This window comes from Anabas testudineus, chromosome 19, assembly GCF_900324465.2.
Source record: "Anabas testudineus chromosome 19, fAnaTes1.2, whole genome shotgun sequence".
Lineage (NCBI taxonomy): Eukaryota > Metazoa > Chordata > Actinopteri > Anabantiformes > Anabantidae > Anabas > Anabas testudineus.
This window is the reverse complement of record NC_046628.1, coordinates 2,982,544-3,000,425: the sequence shown is the minus strand read 5'-3', so window position 1 is coordinate 3,000,425 and position 17,882 is coordinate 2,982,544. Positions and strand designations below refer to the sequence as shown.

Here is a 17,882-nt window from a genome sequence, read left to right as displayed (position 1 = left end):
AGGAGACTGGGAGAGACTGGTGAGATGATCAAAACCAGTGTGCTGTTTGCTAAGTACTGAGCTATGGCCAGAGAGCAATTGGCATAGAGGTGGTCCAAGTCCTCCAGGATGTCACATCGGTACGTGCCATTGTCAGATGGTTTGCTGTGTCTTCCAGCACAGAGAAGATTCCAGGAGGCAGTTATACAGGTCTATAACCCATCAATAGGACCGGTATCTGCTTCTTTGTGCAAGGAGGAGCAGGATGAGCACTGTCAGAGTCCTACACTGGTGTGTGTGTCTCCAGCCTAACAATAAGAAACAGACTTCAGGTGGTTGGCTTGAGGGTCAGCCATCCACTTGTGGGCCCTGCTATTTGCCATAGAACACTAAAAATGGCAGCTCTGCCACTGGGCCTCTGTGCTTTTCACAGACGAGAGCGGGTTCACCCTGAACACGTGACAGACATGAAAGGTCTGGAGAAGCCGTGGAGAACGTTATGTTGCCTGTTACATAGTTGAGCACGACTGGTTTGGCGGTGGGTCAGTGATAGTCTTGGGAGGCATGTTGATGAAGGGACGCACAGACCTCTACAGGCTAGACAGCAGCACCCTGAGTGCCATTAGGTATCTGGATGAAATCCTTGGACCCACTGTCAGACCCTACACAGGTGCAGTGGGTCTTGACAACAATGCCCTGCCTTATGTGAGAGTATGCTGGCAGTTCCTGGAGGATAAACAAGTAGGTACACCTCTGGGACATTATGTTTTGGTCCATCCAATGCCCCAAGGTTGCACCTCATACCATCTGGGAGCTCAATGATGCCTTGGACAAGATCTGGGAGAAGATGCCACTTGGGCATAATCCGTCGTCTCATTAGAACCATGCCTCGATGTTGTCAGGCATGCATATAAACACGTGGGGGCCATACAAAGAACTGAGTACCATTTTGAGTTGCTGAAATTACATTTGAGTAAAATGGATGAACCTGCTGCAGAAATACAGGTAAAGATACATATGTATGTTGGTGGCCTGGTGGCTCAATGGTAGAACATTGTGTTGGGATACAGAAGGCCATGTGTTCACATCCCAGCCACCTTGTGCAACCCTGACTGTATTTATGTTGAAGCCACCTGTAGGCGTCATTTTTCCTTTTTGCTAATATGTGCCATGTAACTCTGTGACACTTCAGGCTACATGGCTCTTTCTCTGTAGATGGATAGTGGTCTGATCTGTCTTTGTCTCCCTTTGTATTTTCACACCCGCACACAGCAGAGTGTAAATACACATATACACTCACACACAGCTGGATCATCCAACAAAGACATGAAAAGCTGTGTGTCTCTTTTCTTTGATGATGCTCCATGTGGGTCGTCATTACACCCAATTGTTTTCTGGGGGAATACTTTGTATTTAAGTGTGTGCTTCATCTCATAATACATTTAAAAGGTGGCACATTTAGAGGAATCCAAGCAGTCCACACATAATAGTATGTTTAGACTTATTCCATTCAATGTAACCACAGTCAGTGTTGTCTATAATCCACTTGGAGTATGGTCCAGCTACAGTACTCCAGATATTTCAGTCAGCCCCATCAGCACAATAACAGGCACTGATGTGAGCAGAAACCCTCCACTGCATTTATAATGTCAACAGTTATCTCTCCAGTGTAATTACTTGACAACAATCATGTCATTGATATGATTTATAAGCTGGTATTATTGTACCTGACCTGCGCCCGGTCGACCACATGAGTGTAAGTGAACTATGAGCTGCTTCAGTGATCAAAGACCGCCTGTGCGTTCTTCCGTGACCTGGATCCAGGGTTCAGCCAGAGTCCATTCACCTGGGAGCAATTTGGGAGTTTTTAGTTTTTACAGCACAAACACAGAGCGGCAACTGTACAAAAAGCGCTCACAAAGCATGGTTGACGTGATGCACACGAAATCAGGTCCAGCATATATTCAGACCAGATCAGTTCCGGCCTTGAATCCAATCTGTGGTGGTGACTTTAGCAGTGTAATGTGGAAACGGTGTGTCTTTGGTGCTGCATTGTATTAAAAGAGCCTCCTAAAAATGACTCAAATCATTGATGTAGTTGTCGTTGGTGTTATGGTACAGAAAGTGTTAAATTAAACCAGATACCTTCTTTGCATTCACTGTATGTGCTGACGCAATATGTCCACATCCATCACTTTCCTTTGAAGGAGGTGCATGTTGGCAGGTGTAGGAAAGACAAACCAGTTCCATCTTGTGAAGAATACCCTGCTAATGTTAATTTGTGAGCAACAGCCCAGTACCTCTGGTCACTTCAGGAAGCCGCTTGATGCCATGGGAATGACACCATCTGCTTCTGTGAGCTCTCATCAACACAGGGTGGAAATTGACTTAATGCATAAATACAACTAAGTTATAATAAGGCACAAAACCATCAGGGGGAGGTTAACTTAAAATATCCAATTAGTACTTCCTGAAACTGTCTTCTTACAGCATACACCCACCTGTGCAGCTTACTACGAGTCTTCCCACATTACATATCACTATCGGCACCTTTTCCATTCACGCTCTTCTTACGGGTGTGAATAGAAGAGGGATCAAGATCCTGGCATTAGTATCCCAGTTACTCTTACTAAAATTAGCAATGTCAGGAATCAGAGACAAAACAGGTTTATTATTCCTTTACAGTTAATAAAAGTTTGTTTTAGTGGGAGGAGAAGTGCAGTGTGTGTCTGTTTTGCTGTGCAGGTTTGATCAGAAAAACGTCTCCGAGCTTCAAGTCAAAACACGAAAACGTCGCTATAGACTAAATTGCATTCAACATGCGTAGAGGGATTGTGCTGCAACAAAGACAGCATTTAATTCCTGCACTGACAACAATAGCGCGGGCTTAAAAGGTTGAGCCCTGTGATCGTGCTAAAGGTGAACCACTGATGTGTCACATTTATCTTTCTCTGCCTTTCTGGCATCGGTGTTCAGATTGAGTGCATTGCTAAATCCTGCACTGACAGCTAGATATATTGTATGTTTAAACTGACTGCAGGCAAGGGAAGTTCAGGTGTGTCAGCAGGCGATGCTCATGATAGCTGAAACACACTTATTCTAAATCTTATTTGAACAACATGGTAATTATCGACACACACTTGTCTAATTTCTGCACTGACACACTGTACAGGTTGTCAGTGCAGAAAGGTTTGAGGGCTAAACTCACTGTCAAGGTTCAGAGAGCTCTGAGCTAATGACAGCTCTTTTCCAATACAGGTACTCATGCAGCAACAGGTTTCAGTCTATGTGTGTGTGTGTGTGTGTGTGTGTGTGCGCGCGCTCTGCCTGTATTTCTATAATGCAGCTTTCCCTTTCAAACCTCTTCTCCATCTTCAAATCTCACTGTGGAAAATTAGCTCACATCTGTTTTTCTGGTGAAGGAAATAACTTTTTGTTTTGGGCCTTGGAAGTAAATCAAAATTACTTGTAGATTCCTGTTAGGTGTGGAGAGAAAATAAAGGAAGACTGATCTATTGTCGCCTCAAGTGTAAACAGATGCAGTAGACAACTGCTCTCTGCAAGATACATCAGTTGCTTTGGATAATCTATTTAGGTCAAGGTTGTTTGCTGTGTAAAAGCATTAAATCTGTGTGTTTATGGTTGTTACAAGGTCTTGCAATTAATTGTACATCCAGACCCCAAAATGTTTGTTCCTGGACCAGAACGTCTGTTTCTGTTTTTGCCCTGTGTGATTCTGCCAATTGCTCATTTGCCCCAGATGCCAAGTTAGCAAATTTGAATTAATCACAGCTACTAGAAGGTATGGTGAGTCTGAGTAAAGGATGATATAATATGAAATGCTACTGTGAATCTACTGTACACTGGTTGCAATAAGGCCAGTTCTCAGGGGGTGAGGGAAGACAACTCTTTGGGTCAGGGCTATATATTTTTTCTCCTTTAACAATACTGTAACATTCATTTTTATGGTGATGACACAACTTTTATGCCCACTGGTATTGAGTCTCTTCATCCTGTAGTTACCACCTTAAGCGCGAGTTCACAAAAGTTTGCTTAAAGTTCGATTAAAGCTTGTGTAGCTACAGTACAGGATACAAGAACTATACCACCTTAAGTATTCTAATTGTACACACCAATCTTAAGGAAACTAGTTTCATGTATGTTTCCTTAAAGTAAATTGAATTGCAACCTACCTTCAAGCTAGATTCTTTCATTCATCTAATGTCCAACTTAATTGCCTCATGTTCTGTGACTCTTCATCGCTTTTGGTTGATTGCTGGTTGTCTGGCATCGTGTTGTTTCTCGAATGCTGGTGATGTGGTTGTTTGACTGAATATTTCTTATTCTTGGGTCTCTTCTGAGATCTCTCAGCCAGAATGTGTACAGAAGATTATTGTGTTTACCTCTTCCTGTCAGTGCTTGACAGACGTCTGTTTAGCCTGTGAGCCTGGTGTGATGTGGTCTGGTGGACTGGTGGGGTGCTGCTGATAGGACTCAGACCAGTTGTCCCCTTGCAATAAAGTGCAGCCCACATACTGACAACATCTTTACATTACTGTCTGTCTCTGATCATGTGAACACTTCTGACTGAACCCTAAGTCTGATCTTTGGCCTCTGTACCATGTAGGCATGAGATCAGGGTAAAAGAGTGTTTGCAGCTCATAGTGTTTGTTTGAACTTGCTTGAGGTGCGAGAGTGGAAAGTTAGGTGTTAAATGGTATTGCTTTAAGAAAACAAATGTTAAATTACCAGTTAGACAGTTTGAACCTCTCTGTGTTACAAGTCATGTCCCATTTAGCAAACCACAGTCATCTGTTGCCAGTTTAACCAACTATTAAGCTGCAGTAACTGTCCAAGGAGAACATAAGCTTAGGGTCCTCTTAAGACTATGATTTGCTGCCACTTTGCAGAAAGATACGTGTTGAGTAGTTCTTATTAGCTCATGTTAAACCATCTTTATTTGTAGCTGCCACATCAATAGAATTAGAAGACAAATGATTATATATAATATTTATATGTTATTGTTTGATATATTATAATTTAAGGCAAAGATTATTGATTAGGAGGCTTTATAGGCCTCTGAACACACATCTTACTGAATTCCAGATTTAACAAGTGAGAGCTGTTTTTCCAGTACTAACTGAGCTCAGTCTTCTAGGAATTAGTTCAAAGGCAGAGTGTTGAACAGTTTTTAAATAAGTGTGTTAATGTAAATTTCTGATTTGCTACAAGAGGCTTGATCAACACTAACTGTAATGCACCGTCTGTCATGACATGTAACACGCATATTGGGTACATATTGCTTTTTAAAAGATTGCTGGTGGGTGCTAGTTTTGCACATTTAAGACATAATTTGACTTCAGCATAGTTGATGGGCGTCAACATATGCTTCTTCTGCTGCTTTCCTCCAACCACTTTGTTTCTCCATTGCTCCAGTGTAGCATTATGTCTGATCTGTTAAACATCCATAGTAGCTGGTCTAACAAGAAAACATTTCACACCCCTTCCCCTGACACCATGACTCCACCTTGGCTCTTTTACACAGGCAGTGGAGCGAACCTGCCTCACCTCTGATTCTACCTCTCCAGGCACCTTATAGGAGGGTCCGCACGGACACACCACAGAAGTTTGGTACCTTTTATTCAGCACAGCAAGATGCCATATTAGTGCAGTAAAGTTGCCTTGAATGGACAGGGTAGAAGGGGCTAATGTCTAAAATGAAAAGGGTCAGGTGTTATAAAAACCTACACTTATCTCACAGCTCTACAGTAAAAAATAACACCTAAAGTGGTAGATAGTTTTCCCAAGAGCTGGTGGAGACCAAAACAGAGTAAAAAGGAGAGCGAATACACACAGCAGTCAAAAGAAAGACACTGCAAACTGTTTTTATTAAATTTATCCTTAGTACCCTTAAATGTATGCTTAAATTTAAAACTTAACTCTAGCCTACAGTATTTTCCACAAATGTTTCTTTCACACAGTATTGCAATGTGCAACTAAAGCTAGTGCTAAGATGAGTCTCACTTCATCCCCTCTCTCTTTGCTCAGCTATGCTCTTCTACCATCTGCACAATCCTTCAGGCATTAGTCATTATCAAGCCTCATTCAAGAAACTATTTAGGAGAAAATATCTCTGCACTAGTGCCAGTGCTGTTCAATGAGCCCGACTTTTCCACAATAAGAAGACATTTTGGAGTATATTTCTTATAAAAAGATAATTGAAAAAGTAATGTACGGTAGTGTTTGATGATTGAACTGGGCCTTGCGTTTTTGCCTGACTAATGGGGTCACCAGATCAACAAAAAGCTCTTTTTGAAGCTTTGGTTTTCACCAACACAAACCCTTGTTGGCTTGTGAAGTTGAAATCTGATCTTTTGAGAAGTACTTTTACTAGAAAAATCCCTCCAACATGGCATATATAGTTACTAGTAACATCATAATTAATTTGACATTATGTATTTTTATTGATATATTTCTATTATAGTGCCACATGTTGGAGATTTGTCTGTCTGCCTGACCTGGCTGAATGCAACAAAGAATTCAGGGCAGAAAGAGAAGAAAAGTATTTTTCCTTTATGGCTCCAGAGCACTCAGCAGCCATGCAGCAGCCCAAGACAAATGTTTTATATTGGTTTAGTGAAAGAAAACCAGCAGGAGGCCAGTCTGCTGAGAGGGGAGGAAGTGTGGGCACATGTGCATGTATTCATACATGTGTGTGGATGTTTTTTAGAGAGTTTTGGTGTGTGTGTGTGTGTGTGTTTGTGTGTGTGTGTGTGTGTGTGTGTGTGAGATGTGGATGGAGAACAGAGAGGAGAGAGAGAAGGGGTACAGTTCATACTCCAGACAGAAGTGAACAAAAGTGAGTCAGTCAGCCGAGCTGAAACATCAGGCGGTGTGAACTTATGCAGCATAGCATATGTGTGTGAGTGTGTGTGAGTGTGTGTGTGTGTGTGTGTGTGTGTGTGTGTGTGTGTGTGTGTGTGTGTGTGAGTGTGTGTGTGCATGGGAGAGAGAAAGCGAGCACGCATCCAGGTTGGGTCTCTGTCACTGCAGCAGCACATTCACACACAGGAGGCAGGGATGAGGGAGAGAGAGGAGCTGAGGAGAGCCATAGAGCAGAGTGACCGACTCCTCTCCAAGGTCCGCGAGCTGGAGGAGCAGAACGCTCAGCTCACCAAGGAGAAGAATGAGGTGGCCACCAAATGCCAAGCTGTAAGTGCGTTGCGCTGCTCTGTTGCATCCGCTTCTCGCTTGTTCGTTTTTTTTTTCCTCTTCTGAAAAAACGTCTTTTCTCTTTTGTTTCACTCCACTTGACACTCACATGATTTGTGATTAAGTCTGAATTTCTGCTTGATAAGGGATTTTCAACGTGGTCATTATACCAACCCAGGGTGGATGAAATTAAGTGGATAATGATACCCTAGAAGAGGGGGAGAGAGAGCTGCAGCCACCACGGCAGTCACTGTGTTCTAGCTTGTTTCAGTGCTGTGGGTTTTTACTGCTGTGTTGACCGTTTTCCAGCTGATCGTTTTATTGAGAGACAGCACACTGTGTGTGTGTTAGTGTGTTTTATACACAGACTGCTGTCATAGCACCGTGAGGCACCATGCTGATTCTTGGCCTGAAGCACTGTACTGACTGACTGGTTTACTGCGAGGAGGGCCGCGTGAGTGGCGTATCCGACTTGGTCGGGAGGAGGTGTTATTGCAAGTTTTATTATGAGAAAATACAAACCTGCATTCTTGCTTAGAAGTATTCAGTCCATAACTATAGCACATTTCATTTGATTACTGAAAACACTGAAATTAGTGTCTGCCGCTGATTGTAGACATCTGAAAAACTATCCGTTCCAGTTATTATCCATTATAATGACAACTTAAAGCTGCACTAACCAATATTTTTATATGAACAAAAGACCAAATCACTATTATAAGGTGAAAGACGTTGCATGTGGTGACAGGCCCACAGAGACTTATCATCAGTCTTTGCTATTTTTGTTAGCAGAGCTTTTTAGCATGTTTCATATTTATGGCCCAAATATTTACAGTTTTGAATTACTCTCGCTTTTCACATGGACAGGGAGCTGTTTACAATAAAACACCTTTGGTAAACTACCTGTTAGGCATCCAGAACATTACACAGCAAACAAACTACTTTAAAAAAAGTCACAAAAGAACTTGTTTAACAAAACATATACTTTATGTTATGTTTTGTTTAACCTATAGCCTCAAAACCATAAACATTTATGGAAATAATATGAGAAAAGATGAACTAACTATAGAATTAATTAATTTTAGAGAAAAATTGAAACACAGAAGCTAAATATCAGTTTTCTATTGGACCAAGCGAATACTTTATTCAGAGACTTGCATAAGCACTTCAATTTAACTTCTGTGCTGGCGATAGTAATCAGTTTATTAGGGCGGCTGTCTCATTTTCTCAGAGTGAGTTCGTGGTACAGTGAATCTGTCCTGGAGGCAGAGGATTTAGTGCGAGAGTGTGGCTCGGCCTTGCTGCTGCCAGTGTTTGTGGAAAGTGCTCCGGGGCTGCCCGTGGGATTCGGTCATTACTGGTGCTGAGTGCCTTAGCAGACTCTTCAGGCAGCTTCCATGGAACACAGCATATAATACTTTCATATTTTACTGCTGTCTGGATATGACAACCTCGTGTGTCACTGTTCATCTTCATATGTGCCTTTGAACACAGCAACCTTTTGTTTGTTAGATAATTGTGTCTTTACTTTTCTTTTCTGTGTGAAAAGTGGGTTTAAGATCACTGCCATTCTTTTTCCTCTACAACCCACATTCTTCCAGGTACTTCTTTTATGAACTCTTTAAATTCAGTAGAAGTGTTAAGTCTATAACCCCTCTTTGATTTTTTACAACCTTTTTACAGACAAAACTAAGCTTTTTTTTTTTTTTTCAAGAATCTAAATCACCAGGTGTGCTCTGGCTCCAACTGTGTCTTTTATTCCCTGCTTAGATTAACCAACCATAAATAATGAAGTTAATCTGTGGAGGAGACAGATCAGCCAGCGTAATTCATGCCTTGGAGCCCTTCTGATTTGACTGCAGTGGGAAATGTGACCCCTTGTCAGAGCTATTTAGTGCTGTTGCTGCCTGTAGGTTGCTTTCCAGTTTTCCAGGGGAAGTTTGTCTGGTTCCTCATTAACCCCATCGTTTGCTGAGGCTGGAGGGACACCTCGCTTATCTGTCATCAGGGGTACGGTGAATTCCTAGTCTGTAATCAGCCATAATGCACCGCTGCATCATGCATATGGTTGTATGATGTTTTATTTGACCATGCTTAAAATCAAACGTGTATATAGGTATAGTTGATTTTGCTATTTGGCTCCCTCTACAGTTGCTGAGTGTAATTTATTTTTGTAAGATTAGTGTAATACCTGTGATGCTTTGACCCCTCCTCATGCACAGGGGTAAATGTGCATTTGTTTCTATGCTAAAATGGTATTATTAACTATTATTAGTTCATGTATATACAAAATCAATTAAAACAATTCAAGATATTTCTGTCACTAATAACAACCAACAATAAACTTAAATGAGGAGTTTGAGAATTACTGTTGCAAGAAAAGGAGAAGAGAAAAGATTTTTCTTCTACTGTTGTTCCAACAAACTTTGGTATAAATGGATATAAACAGAGTAAAGTCTACTGTTTACCCCTCAATTACAGCTAATGGGAAATAAATGTGGAGAGTTCCTGCAGAGCTGTCCAGATTCCCCAGTTCTCCATGTGGAAAAACTTTCAGTCTGGACTGCAGTTTCTGGGGCCCAAGGCAAACTGTGGGACAAAAGACTGGCAGGGAGAGATGAATGAGGGTGGATAGAAGGTGAGGGAGCTCTAGACTGACTTGATGTTCAAGGAAACAAATGCATGTATGAACAAAATGGTGAAATACTTTTTAAAAAGTCACAAATGACTTAGTCTATCATGAAGTTGACTTTTTTGTTCTTAGTTTAAATATTATCAATCTGATCCTGAGGAATGCAGGTCCCCAAATGAAGAAGTGTAAAATCTAGAGCTGTTACCAAGTGAAAATTTGGGTTTGTCCAGTTCTTTGGTTTATGCCCAAATGTTTGCAGGGAGAGGGAAGGCTGGGGAAGCAGAGTGGATTGATCTCTATACTTAAGGTAGCACTGGTTTGCATATACTATACAGTAGCTTTTGCCAAACTCAGTTCAGCCTCACACAGTGATCAAATTGGCATTATTATCAGTGTTAGTTGTACCTTGACACAACATATGCCTTGGCAGCTATTTAAATAATAGACAATGATCTCATGCGCACTGCACATAGTAAAGATTACATGCTAAGATTCTGCATGTAAAGATTGTAATTGTTTACATGATGCGAAGCAGACAATAGCATTTGGCTCAGACCACCACTTCAATTAAGTACGCCCTTGCAGAGCTGATAGCGTGGCTGTAGAATCTTAAGTCTGTTGCAAGACTACATGATAACTATCTTGGCTTAAAAGCATCCGGAGCTGCCAGCTGAGCCCTCAACCTCCTCTTTTCTTTAGTGTTATCACACATCTTTTCTTTACTAAGTTAAAAGGCATCTGGCAATTCAATGGCAGGTTCTCTAAGTTATGGGGGAAATGGGGAAATATGGGTTTCATTAAAAAGATGAACTTTGTCAAAGATCATGTCTGTAACCGGCGGCTTTCCTGTAATGTTTTCATCCACAGTAACCATGTTGTTATATTACCTTATGAATCTAATCTGCATAACTGTAATTCAGATCTCTTGAAGAATGAATAAATGAATGAACAAATCAATGGCTAGGTCGTAAAAACAGCAGTGTAAACATTGAATTGCATTTCTTCACAGTGTTTCTTGATTCTGAGCCTTAGAGTTTGTATGATGAAAATCGGGTACTGCATATATTTGAATTAGTTCTATATCTGAGCCACTGGAAGCTTTCACTTTTCAGATATGAGAGTGTTGGTGTTGGACATGAAAAGCAGCCTTGGGGCGAGGTCAGTGTCTCAGGCTTCTCCAGCCCAAGTGGGAGTCTCATGAAGAGCTCTCTCTGTGCTGCCTCCATGTACAAGAACCCAGACCACATTGTCAAAATAAAACAATCTCAATTCTCAGAAATCCAGCATTTCATGTTGTTTTTTTTTGTTTGTTTTTTTTGTTTTTTTTTTTTTTGATGGCTGGATGTCATCCATGGCTTAGTGGCATTGGCAGAGGGCTTATCCTTTCTCATATAACTGTGTCCACTTGCACACTTCTAGATCCAGTGTTATTTTAGTTTTATGGGGTTAAGAAAGGTTTTAATTCCATAACTCTTTTGGTGAGAGTTACTATTGCTTTTAAATGCTCTACAGTGTAAGTGTTGAAGCTTGTCTTGAGGCTTTAAGTAATTTGTACACTTAGAAACCGTGGTGTAATTTTCTAATTTTAGCATGACTACATTCAAAAATTGTAAGTAAGTTTTTGTGCTTTATTTATTGGAGGTACTTTCCACTTGCTGTATTGCTGATGGTACACAATTCACAATCACTGGCTAGAGCTATTTACCAAACCTTATTAACTTTATCGGATGAAAAGTGATGATATGTGCAAACTTGCTCTCCTGCCGGAGGCAGGACAACATGAAGATATGAAAAAAGCCTCATCTGGTCTTTGTATCGGTCTTGGTGGCTTCATTCAAGAAAAAACATCCCCACTCATGTCGAAAGCACAATATGTCTCGTTGTTCTTGCTAAGATGAATGTCGTGACATTGTGGGGGAGCCTGTGGGCGTGGGCGCACAAGACATTTATGTCAATTATAATGTAGACTGAGAGGAGAAAGGGCATTTCAGACTCTGGAACATTGCCCTTGTTTTCTTGTCTTTCTGCGGCGTGGCTGTGAAACTACAGCTGAGGGCTTCGTTTCACTGTTTTCAACAGCAAAACACAGAAGGATTTTTTCACTTGACATCCTACACCGACCAGCATCCCCATGGGACACCTCTGGAGCTGGGGATGGCCACCTGTTTCAAGGGGAGGAGACTACAGTGGGGAAAGAAGACAGGAGAAGTGGTAGAACACAACACAACACTGAGCACTGGCAATGTGCATAGGGTTACTAGTGGCAGTGGCACTCTGTGGGCAGGATGGAATTACGGTATATAGGAATGTTTGGATTTCAGTAGCATGTACCAGCACACCCTAAAAACAAATGTAGATGAATAGTTGATTGAAAGAAGAGAGAGAGGAAGACAGAAGAGTCAAAGAAAGGAAGACTGACAGATTAAACAGTGTGTGGAAGGCAAGTATGGTAAGTAGAGCTGCGAGTGAGTTGTGAGAAAGAGGACCTGCTGGAGGCTTACACACTGGAGCTCTACCTGTGTTTGAATGAACTGAGCTGAAACCTACCAGGAACAAAACAAACAGCTGTACAGCATTCAAAGAAAGAGGGAAAAAGAAGCCATTAAGCCTCTCAGAAGTACGGACACGCACAGGCAGGCGAGCTGCTGCATCACCAAGCAGGTGACGTCTGCAAGGCTGCAGTCTTTACGCTGGAGGAAGCATCACCACGATGATGTCTGTGAGGCCCCGTCAGCGTTGCCACTCCCTCTCCGATGACTCTGAGGAGGCCAGTGGAAATAATGCACATACTGGACCAGAACCAGAGGCGGAACCTGAAGAACTGGATTGGGACAGTTACAGCACCGCACTGGAGCACAGATTAGCAGCTGTAGGTAACTGGTGCCAACGGTTGATTGATGGTGTAAAAAAACTAAATCTCTAGTCAAACTACAGAACCTTTTTTATTGCTGTTTTTTGAATGTCTGCAGCTAGTGAATCAACATACTGTAGCTGTAGCTTCATTTGGCTTGTGTTACCTGCATTCGGGTCACAGTGGTAACTCTCCCAGTGACCCCGAAAATCAGCACTAGTCAACAGGTCATCATCATGCTCACAAATGGTGTGAGTGTGCCACTTTTTAATAGGAGCTCGATTTTCACACCAAAATGGATGACATCATTTCCCGTCGCCATCTTGTTTCTTTTGCCATATAGAATAAATAGCATCTTTTTCCTCTCTGTTTTGGCTCTCCATCCAGAATAAAACCAAACAGACGGTGGCAGTAGCCCAAGACATCTCTCTTAAATAAAACATGAAAACATAATATCAAAAACATTAAGTTACCCTGTGCGTTCAGAAATATTGCTTTAATGTTCAAAACAAGCCAAGGCTGGGGTTAATTATTTTCATCATCCAGAAAATACATGTGTTCTGTCTGATAAAGTGTGTTAAATTTCCTTCAGTGGTATTGATAACTACTTATATCAATATACTAACAAAACCTTCTTACCTTTATCTTATCTGTCTAATTTGATATCAATCCTGTCTTCTACACCTGCTTTATCATGAGTAGAGCAAAGTGTTAAAGATTCAGACAGCTTAGCGCAAAAAAGTAAATGGCGTGTTCTTTAAAGAGGCAGGGAGTGAACCCAAACCAAGTTCTTTTATGGAAATAAATGCAGATGGAAATGTGGTCTCTTGATCATTTCACAGATGCCCAGTTATTTGGGTATGCTATTAGCTGGTTCCAGCTGCCTTGCCCACGATGACTGGTCCATCAGAAAGTAACAGTAACCAGAGCAGGCTTTCACAGGCAGGTCCTTTCACTCCTCTTATGGATGGCTGTCGACTAAGCAATCTGGTGTTTGGTGGAACTTGCTTATCTGGTCAGCACTTTACGTCACTGTGTCAGCTCTACATATTAATGCAAGTGCAGACTAACAAGGGCATGGTTTCTTCTGACTTAAGGAAGGATAAGTTTCATCTTGTGGCATAACACACGGTAAGATCCTCTTTGTGTAGACTAATTGACTCTAGCTTTGAGTGAACTAATCCCTCTATATCCCTCTAACTTTATTATGTTTTCACTCATTCTTTGTTTGTGCTACCTCATTTTACCTCACTCCTTTTCTTTCTTGCACTTCTGTTAACTAGATATTTTCCTCTGCAAAACTGCAGCATATTTGCAGTTTGACCATGTTAAAATGGAGTTAAAATATATTATAATGCATGAAGGAAATTACCATCATTGAAATGTAAGATATGATTTTTGTTGTGTAGTGTTGCTAAGCACACAAATAAGGATTAATAGAAAGGTAATACACCTGCACGCAGGTGTACCAGGGTTCAAGGGCTCAACGCAACATAACATAACAGTTTTCAAACTGATTTGGAGCCACACCTATCTCTTTGTGCCTGTTGATCTCCAGGAGCAGGAGAGCGCCCAGGTGTCTGAGCAGCGCTGTGCCCAGCTGGAGAAGGACCGGCGTGAACTGGAGCGGCAGCTGTCGGGCCTGTCAGACCGCCTGGAAGAGGAGGAGGCCTGTTCAGCCCAGCTGACTCTCCACAGGGACAGGCTGGAGGCCGAGTGCAGCCACCTCAGACGAGATCTGGACAAAGTGGAGAGTGCACTGTCTGCGGTTGAGCAGGCAAGACAGGTACAGAACAATAGTACATTACTGTATGTTCATTACAGGATACAGTCCTGGAGCTGATAATGCCTTTTATTCAGTCAGGTGGTTGCTATTTTGTGGGATAAATGTTGTGATCAATTAAATATGCACAAGGCATGTTACTTGTGCTAAAAATAAATTCAAACTGATACACAATTTGTTTGATCTAATTCACAACATTAGCATTGTGCAAGTTTAGAGTTGCACTCATTCATTTGAAGGATCTGTGACAGTTTCTGTATAATTCTTTTCCTGTGCATTCCACACTTACTTAGCCCCAATTTACCAGTTGTATTGAATACTGTATTCTCCTATGTTGTTGCAGTTTGTGCCACAAGCTTGGGTTTGATTTTTGTAAACTGGAGGGTTTCTGCATTATTATGTCTTAAAACATAATCTGATCCTTATAAAAGTACAGACATAACACAATGGGCTTAAACTTCTCTGCCACAAACATTCCTGATCTTTCATGTCTTTATTAAACACCGTCAAGCTGCTGTAGATTGACATTTAAATTACATTTAGTCATTAGTCAGACACTTTTATCCAAATTGACTTACAAGGTACAAGGCAGAGGCAGGGTAAACATAAGGACGTCTTGCCTAAGGGCCCTTACTGGAGGTAAGGGCCTGTTCTGCTGCATCACCCAAGTCATTTTCTCTGCTGTGGACTGAACACAACAAAGATCTGACCATATTTAAAGAGACATTTGTCCAGAAATGCAGGTTATTCCAAATGGTTCACTTACTTTTTCTTGCCACTGCCAGTATGCATTCATATATGTTCATTTGTTGAACTTTGGGCATTTTAACATCAGAAGCAGCAGAGTAGACATGTTTATAACCTTATATGCTTTTCTGCGTGATGATTACTGCTTGAACCCTTTAAGGCGCTGACTTTTTCCATGCCACAATGAAGCACCATCTCCCGTGTGCTGACACTAACAAGCAGAGACCGTTCTGCCATCTCCATTACAGCCCCTCACCAAACTCCTTTATCTTTTTCAATGAGCTGTATTAAAGGATTAAGATGCTATCGCAGTTAAGGAATGCCACAAGAATGCACTGTGCTTGCCACACTGTATATGTGAAGATGGAAAGTTTTCACTGGCACAAGATGTTGTTGACTTAGCCTCTGTAAATTTACACAGATTGATTTGATCTGGGTCATGAAGTTAAGAAGCTGATACCCTGGCTATATCAAGGCTAATTGGTCTTGCACGTGGTAAAGATACAGTAAGAGAGACATGCGAGGGGATTGGCATGATGAATGCAACAAGACAAGACCTGTATGATAGCAGAGTTGACACGGCGCTTGGGAAAAAAATGACATGACTATGTGTAATATTTGTGGAATGCTGTCATTATGGCTGGACGTGTGCTTGATGCGAAGGAGGAAAAAATGTGAGCTGAATACCGTAACACATGTACAAAGTACAGAACGAGACTTTCCGAAAAATAAGCACAACAAAGTGACACCGCCACACACCTACGTTCCAGACATTTGCAGTTCACTGCTCTAACATATCCTAGACTATCACATTTGTCTCCAATAGGAGCCATGATCCCACATGCATATATACAGCTTTGATGTTCATAAACTAATGACATCTGTTTCTGTCATGAAAGGAGATAATTGTTTTATGGTGTGGCTGAAAAGTCAGAACTATCGTGGCTGCTTGCCCAAGAGGAAACATTAATATCCACAGAGAGAAAGCTTTTAGCAGAGATGCTTTAGAACTAAGCCTGACATGTGCAGACACATTTTTCTGGTGATTCACAAAATGAATAATTTATTCTACTTTAGTAGAGAATTTATTTGCTAATAAGAAGTCAGAGACATTACACATACTCTAAAGCAGCTTGTTCTATATGAACCTTTTCTCCCACAGTCATCAGACAGCGAGGCGAGGAAGCTGTCGGAGCAGCTGTTTCAGAAAGACGAGGCGGTACAGAAGCTCCAGAAAGAGAAAGAACATCTGGTGGAGCTCAGCCAGGTAGGAGCACACTGACTGGTTCTCCATTAGATATACGACTTGTCCTGCTACCACAAGGCTGATGCATTTTAGAGGCAGACAATCAGTGCAGTTTGCAGGGATATAATAGAAAGAGGGCATTACAGCAATATAGTATCATACTCCCACAAAACTAAGGTAACATTAGAGACTAACTGGATGCAACCATGTCAAACCCAAGCACTACATTTATGAGTGGAAAGTGAGATTGAAGGAGGTGGTTGGGGTGGATGGAGGGTGTATAACATGTAGGACTGACAAGCTGCAGACCTGAGTTCAAGTCCAGAATCCTTGGTCATTTGGGTTTAGGCAACAGAAACACTTTGGTTAGAGACAGATTGTGGTTTTGTTTAATAAAGATGTTGTGTGTGTGAAGTGAGTTATATTTCTCTTTATTAGCCAGCCCACAACCTTTCCTTGAGCTTGACCCGGTGCTGTGAGGGCCTGGACCCAAATATAAAAACTCTAATAACACTGTGGTCATAAAACTAGATGATATACTACAAGGCTGGATACTTAGATGGGGTAGGGGGGAATTTCATTTATAGAATCTTTATCAACACACTTGCAACTATGCGATTGATGTTAATGGTGAGCATGGCTTTATTCTTTAAAATAATGGGAGAAAGGTCAAGACCCGAACACTACACACATTTCCTCTATTGCAAGCCATGACATCTTTTTGTATGTAACTTCAAATTTAGTAGTATGGAAGTTGTTTGTTTATTTTTTAAGAAATAATTTATCAAAATACTGCTTAGGAAGTCCATCTACTATGTACTGTAATCCCACAGACCATACGTACATAAAGATTTATATCAGGTTCTGTGGAAACCATGTAAACTACATTCACATGACGCTGTTTGGCTTCATTTGAGATTGTTTATCAGTGTAATCAATAGTCTTGTCCCATTTATCAGAGCATACAGAGATACTTCACTTACCGCTGAGAAGGAAACATAGGTTGAGGAAAACAGAACCATATGGCCCAACGTTATGCCAAGTGGTACTCGATCACGATACATGTGTTCCCCATCAGACACACTGCGCTATACTTTCAGTGCAGATGCTGTGAAATCTAAAGAAATCATAACCCTCGACAACCTCATCACGCTCTGTGGCAGCTACAGGAGGCCCTGTTTACTAATTCCTCTCAGATGCTTTGACCAACAGTAGCAGTCTCCTTCATTGTGTAATCAGTGGGAACAATTCAGCATCAGGTCTTATTATCTTCCTGCTATTTGTGGATCATGTCTGGCATTATGGGTTTACTCTGGAATACAAAGAGAAGCATGTGAAAATCAAACACAGGATGAATTGTGTTGGCATCACAGGAGCTCTTACAGCTGTTTCAGCGAGGCTAGGCACCGATGTTCCAACGCTTTTGTTCCCA

At 41.4% G+C, this 17,882-nt stretch overlaps 1 protein-coding gene across 1 annotated transcript in view; it reads left to right on the top strand.

The window, feature by feature from the left end:
* LOC113156277 (myosin-16) overlaps positions 1-17,882 on the top strand; it is a 38,708-nt gene that overhangs the window by 828 nt on the left and 19,998 nt on the right. Inside the window, exons 2-3 of the mRNA XM_026351319.1 lie at positions 14,233-14,460; positions 16,367-16,471. Coding sequence (XP_026207104.1) covers positions 14,233-14,460; positions 16,367-16,471 — 333 coding nt within the window. The remainder of the gene's footprint in view (positions 1-14,232; positions 14,461-16,366; positions 16,472-17,882) is intronic.